This window comes from Tinamus guttatus, unplaced genomic scaffold (assembly GCF_059628265.1).
Source record: "Tinamus guttatus ecotype Peru unplaced genomic scaffold, ASM5962826v1 Tinamus_guttatus_pri_ptg000048l, whole genome shotgun sequence".
Classification (NCBI taxonomy): domain Eukaryota; kingdom Metazoa; phylum Chordata; class Aves; order Tinamiformes; family Tinamidae; genus Tinamus; species Tinamus guttatus.
This window is the reverse complement of record NW_028288582.1, coordinates 13,167,950-13,174,064: the sequence shown is the minus strand read 5'-3', so window position 1 is coordinate 13,174,064 and position 6,115 is coordinate 13,167,950. Positions and strand designations below refer to the sequence as shown.

Below are 6,115 nucleotides of genomic sequence, written 5' to 3'. Positions count from 1 at the left end.
AGCTGTGACAGGCACAAAAAAATAGCAGTTAAAGAGTGTTTCACAGTGCCCCACCGTGATTTATTTCAGTCAAAGTGGTCATGGCCAAAAGTTGAGTGTCAGGAGTACAGTTTCTGAGTTGCGCCATACTGGCAGTAGACAGTGATTGGAACTGAACTCTTAATTTATATTTTCTTCACTATAGTCAAGGCCCAAGCCCCTCCAGGAACTATCTCACTATACTGCATAGCTAATAAGCCTTTGGGAGGTAAAATAGTTGTAATATATGGATAAATCAGGTGTATACACAACACAGTCATACGTGAAGATTTTGGATGAGTATATTTTTGATGAATACTATAGGCTGCCTAAGTTAAGTGTAGAGGAGCCCTTTATTTCAGCAGTATTATGTGATCTTTGCAATAATGCTGGCTCTTGCTCATCTTGTGACTTGTTGGAGGGTTCTGGAGCATTCAGCTGGTAGCTTTCCTTACTTTCAGCCCTTAGGCAGCCTAAACATGTTAAACAGGAGTCTCGCATCTTGGCGAAGTTCTGGTAAGTGCTTTCACTGGAAAAGCAGTACAACATTGGGTCAGCAACACAGTTAAATGTAGTCAACAGGAGAGAGAAATGGTAAATGTTAAATATTTTCTCGGCAAATGAGCAGTCATTCTCAAACAAGCTGCGAACTACAAGTAGGATGTGATACGGTCCAAAGCAAACCAAAAAAATGAAAACGGTGCTGGAAACCAGTCGCTTAATTTGAATTTTCTTCTTCTTTTGAGTGCCATGACTCTTGTGGACAACACGTAAGATTCCGCAGTAAGAGAAGGCCAGCAGGAAGAAGGGGAACAGGAAGCCCGCCGAGAAGCGGTAGTAGTTGACGTTGTGCTCCCAGGCTTTGATGGGGTAATGCTCAAAGCACACCACGTGGCTGTCAGCGTCCATGCTGGTTACCCCATGTGTAAACACAAACCAACATGTCATGATTTCTTTGGCCCAGATAACAGTGCTTACGATCGCAGCAGCCTTCAGCGTCCGAAACTGATGGAACCGAAAAGGGTGCACGACAGCGAGATAGCGATCGATGGAGATGCAGCAGAGGAAGCCCACGCTGATGTAAATATTCTCATATAAAAGAGTGCCACAGATTTTGCACAGTAGTTCGTTATATGTCCAGTTGTCATGCTGCAAAACATACTGGAGCCAGAAAGGCAAAGAAAAAATGTACAAGAGGTCTGCTACAGTCAAGTTGCAAAGATAAATACCCAGTTCATTTTTAGCCTTGATCTGTAGATATCCATAGTACAGTGAGAGGCAGTTTGCTGGGAAACCCACTACAAACACAAAGATGTATACCACAGGGGCTAAAGTCTGGTGGATTTCATGATTAATAGTGCATCTTTCTGTTGCATTCTCTGAGAAATTCATCTTCCACCTCTCACCATCCATTTCTCATTAGGGTCCCAAATTGAGAGTTGTAAAGTTTCATTTCATTCAGTTTCATATATAATTTATTTCTTCCACAAAACCTTTATCTTGAGGTGATAACTTGCTGAAGGATGTTATTAACCTGAGGGTAAAACACATGAAAATCTTAAGGAGGAATACTGTTGTAAAATATTTAGTACAGTTTTCAGTAAGCTGCCTTTTCTTAGTCCTCAATTTTCTTTTGATCTTTCATGGAAGATAAAGCCTGTCGGGGAAGTCATAATTTGTGTCAGTAAGTCCTAGTACTGTACACACATAGTGTATCTTCTGTCAAAGTATTCCAAAGCAGTTTATAAGCATTTATCTATCTAGCTTTATGAGTATCTGCAAGGTGAAAAAAAAAAACCTATACAAATGAGGCACAAAATACACACACAAATGAGGCACAATACAAATGAGGCACAAAAGCAGTAATTTGATTTGTCCAAAATGATGATATTTCTCAGGCAAAATAGTCTATTCAGACGCCTTTAGAGAATGCTGTAGGGTGCACAAAACCAGCTGCTTTTTAATTTCCATTTTTAAAATTTCCCTTGAGATACAAAATACCATGGAACTTGCAGTTCAACCCATCAGGATTTTAAAAACAGCATATTTTAGCAGCATATTTTATACAGCTGGTTGTGTAAGCAGTTCCAAAACTAAGCTGTCTTTATCAGAAAAACTCCTGTAAACATTTGGTAAAATGTATCCATTGTCTCTGTCCTAGAGTATATCATGTTACAGATTCCTTATTTGCCATAGACTCTCCCAACTACCTATTTATTATTTGCTATTATCTATACCTTTGTAGCTTTTATTTTGTTTTATTTATATTACATTTGATTATAATTATGTTCATCTAAAGAATCTATAATCCAAATATCTAACCATATAAACATTGTCGGTGCTATATAATATTACTATTTAAAACACTTGCAAAGCAGTGGGACTGTATTTCTTTCAGTCTCTTCCCAGAAAAATGCTCCGTTGTGATGTGCACTGCTGCGAAGGTCAGCAATTTGTGTGCTCATCCTAGAGCTCCAGTTAATATGGATGATCAATGAAAAGGAGAGAGCATTGTCAGGGGAAAGAAAATGCCTTATTGCTTTTTCCTGTTTACTATCTTAAGTTGTATTTTTGTTTGTCATCTTCGGTCCTGTATAGGAACATACAAATTTTTCCAAGGCAATACTTACAAACACATGACCACATTTACTACGCACTATAACCAACACAGTAAAATTACTGTGAGCTGTAGCATTTAAGGATGTTACCGTAGACTAGTCACTTTTATATAAATGTCCTTTTTTAGATGGTAGTGGGTTTTATTTCTGTCAAAATTACAGAAGGAATTTGATCGCTTCCTTCAGGACAAAAGAGAATTGCCTGGCTGGCTGGAATAAATGACCAGTTCTGCAAAGACATACAGTTTTGTACTTCAATTAGTGTGAAACAGTCCTGGTGAAATCACAGCAAGGTTAGGACTGCACAAATATTTAAGAATTCTCTCCCTTTTTCATTTATTTCTCTTCTTTTTCTAACCAACAGACAGAATATCAGCCCTGATTTTGCAGTAGGTCTTCTTGTGGACCTCAGATAGCTTCAGTCATGAAACATCAGGCTAATGCAAGGTCACCTCTGTCAAAACTTCTAACTTCATTGTCCCAAACCACTTGCGTGAAAGATAGGCTGAGTTTAGCACAGTGCAAGCTCTGCTCTCCTGCAGTTATTTAATGGGATTAGCAGACTCACCTCGGCATCATGGATGGCACATAGTTATTACAGATAAATCAAGCACAACAGGAGAAATGCTGCTGAAGGAACCCAATCACAGACATCATTTCCGCTGGTGAATGGGATGGGCACCCTGGTTAAAAAAAAAAAGGGGGGGGGGGAACAGAGTTGCTGAATGCCTTCTTTGCTTCAGTGTTTACCAAGGGCAGCCCTTTAGAGTCCCAGGCCCTAGGGACAAGAGAAGAAGCCTGGAGAGAGGAGGACATGTGCTCCCTCAGCAATTTTGCTGATGATATCAAACTGGGAAGAGGATACCCCAGAGGGCTGCGCTGCCATCCAGAGGGACCTGGACAGACTGGACAACTGGGTGGTGAAAAACCTCATGAAATTCAACAAGCCAATTGCAAGGTCCTGCACCTGGGGAGGAGTAACCCCAGACACCAGTACAGGCTGGGGATCGACCTTCTGGAGAGCAGCTCTGCAGAGAAGTTGACCATGAGGCAGCAGTGTGCCCTCGTGGCCAAGCAGGCCAATGGGATCCTGGGGTGCATTAAGAAGAGCGTCTCCAGCAGGTCGACGGAGGTGATCCTGCCCCTCTACTCAGCCCTGGTGAGGCCACATCTGGAGTGTTGTGTCCAGTTCTGGGCTCCACAGTACAAGAGGGATGTGGAGCTGCTGGAGAGAGTCCAACGCAGGGCCACAAGGATGATCAGGGGCCTGGAACATCTGCCCTATGAGGAGAGGCTGAGGGAGCTGGGCCTGTTCAGCCTGGAGAAGAGAAGGCTGAGAGGGGATCTGATCAGTGTCTATAAGCACCTCAAGGGAGGGAATTAAGATGATGGGGCCAGCCTCTTTTCAGTGGTGGCCACTGACAGAACTAGAGGAAACGGCCACAAATTGAAAAAAGTTCCGCAGGAACTTAAGGAATAAATTATTAACAGTGAGGGTGACAGAGCACTGGAACAGGCTGCCCAGGGAGGTTGTGGAGTCTCCTTCTCTGGAGATCTTCAAAACCCGCTTGGATGCAGTCCTGTGCCACGTGCTCTAGGTGACCCTGCGTGTGCAGGGGGGTTGGACTAGATGATCTCTAGAGGTCCCTTCCAACCCTAAGCATTCTATGATTCTATGATCAATGGTCCAAGAGATTGCTTACCTAGGGAATAATTATGATAATGTTAGCAGCACAGAAGTGCACAGCAGGAATTAACCACTAAAGTTACAGGCAAATTTCCAGTGTGTTCTTCCTTAGGTGTCATGAGCTCCCTTTTATCATCATCAAGTGCACGAGTCTGGTCTCAGTGTTATGATAAACATTATGCAGTTTTTCTCTCAATAGTACATCTGCTTCACACCCAGAATCCTTCCTGAAAATGGTTCATTAACGTAGTTACCTTACCTTTTCTAATGTGGAGCTCCAAAGCAAATATAATTGCATTTAAATTTGCAATTCTAAATTAAATTTGCAATTTTAAAATGCAATTTCTGCACACAACTTTTCAGCACAGGATGTTTGTCTACACCAAATGATTGATATATCTAGGTGTAGTCTAATAAACCAAAAAATCTGGGATTTATCATCTGATCTACAATTCCCAAATAATAGAAAGAGGAAGAACATTCTACTAAAACTGTCCAGCGTCCAGCTTCTGTTGATGAGGCCAAATTATAGTATTTTAAAAGCTGTCAATAATTTCAAAGTCAGACCTGTCCTTGTATGTCTAGTATGGTTCAAGGGCTCTAAGTTTTGTTCAGTGTTACCAAGTGAACATGGATCACAGTATGAGAAAAAGTAGATGCACTCTACCACTGCACTGCTCTTTTGCAAAATTTGTCTTTTTCTCCATGAACTCAAAATGTTATTAAATTATGTTTATGTCATGGAGAACATGACTGTAAAAATGATATCTGTTTAGCTTTAAAAGTCCTGCCAGAATACAGAATATGAAGGACACAGCAAAAGTCTTATTGGTATGACATTGTTCTAATGCAATATCCACTTATGATTAGAGCAGTGTTTCCTGCTCCTGGAGGAAGTGCTGGCGTGTGCTGTTCCAGTGAGCTGGGAGAGAAGACTGGCTTTTATGAACCTCTGTGCCTTGTGGTAATAAAACCACCCTTATCCTTTCATTGTTTTACAATAGCTTTCAAAGATGGGAGTGAAAAACAAAAGCCCATATTCTTGTTTGCACAATGGCTGTTTTATATCACTCTTCTGGTCGGCAGCAGCAGCTGGCTTGGAAAATTCTTCCTTTGTTTCAGCCTCCTCAGTGTCTGGGCTCTAGGACGCCTCTGTGCTCTCTGGTCCCCTCTTGCCTGACCAAGTGCAGTCTCAGTAGCCAAATGTGACGTGGACAAGGGTGGTATAAAGGTTGTTTGCCTTTCCTTTCCTTCCACAACAGGTATGCTAAGGCATGAAACCTTGTGCTTTTTCAAATAAGACTGATATCAAAGTACTCTAATGACAGCTCTTCAACAGAGAGGTGCTTTTGAAGACCACCCTGTTAATAAGAACTTGATACATAACACCTTACAAGCTCTGTGGAGAAGCTGGAACTGAAGGAAATGTGACACAAAGGTAGGGGAGAGAAAATATGAATAGCTCCCCTGCTACATACTGCCCTAGCCTGGACAGTTGGAGTAAAAAATGAAAAACTTGCTCTGTGAAAACCATCTGGGGTGCAGATAATCAAAAAGCTGGAGCTAGTTAGGGATGGGAACACCCAGGCATTCCACTTAGCTTTAAAATGGCAATAGTGCAGCTGTGTGATTTTTCGGAGCATGCTTTGTGTAATACCTTTAGCATCACCTTCTGTATCTGCTTCATTGAGCAGACATTTCCAGGCAGGATTTTTTCTCTTATCTCACACATTTGCTTACAGCATTTAGATGATACCCTTCCAAGCCCACCTCTTGGAAACAAATTAGAAGG

The 6,115-nt window shown here is 41.6% G+C and overlaps 1 protein-coding gene across 1 annotated transcript; it reads right to left on the bottom strand.

Moving 5' to 3' along the window:
* Positions 1-336: 336 nt before the first annotated feature.
* Positions 337-1,482, bottom strand: GPR68 (G protein-coupled receptor 68). Its single transcript, XM_010215737.2, has one exon. It carries the CDS (start codon positions 1,429-1,431, stop codon positions 337-339), a length of 1,095 nt encoding a protein of 364 aa, XP_010214039.2. The 5' UTR covers positions 1,432-1,482.
* Between the last annotated feature and the right edge of the window lie 4,633 nt (positions 1,483-6,115).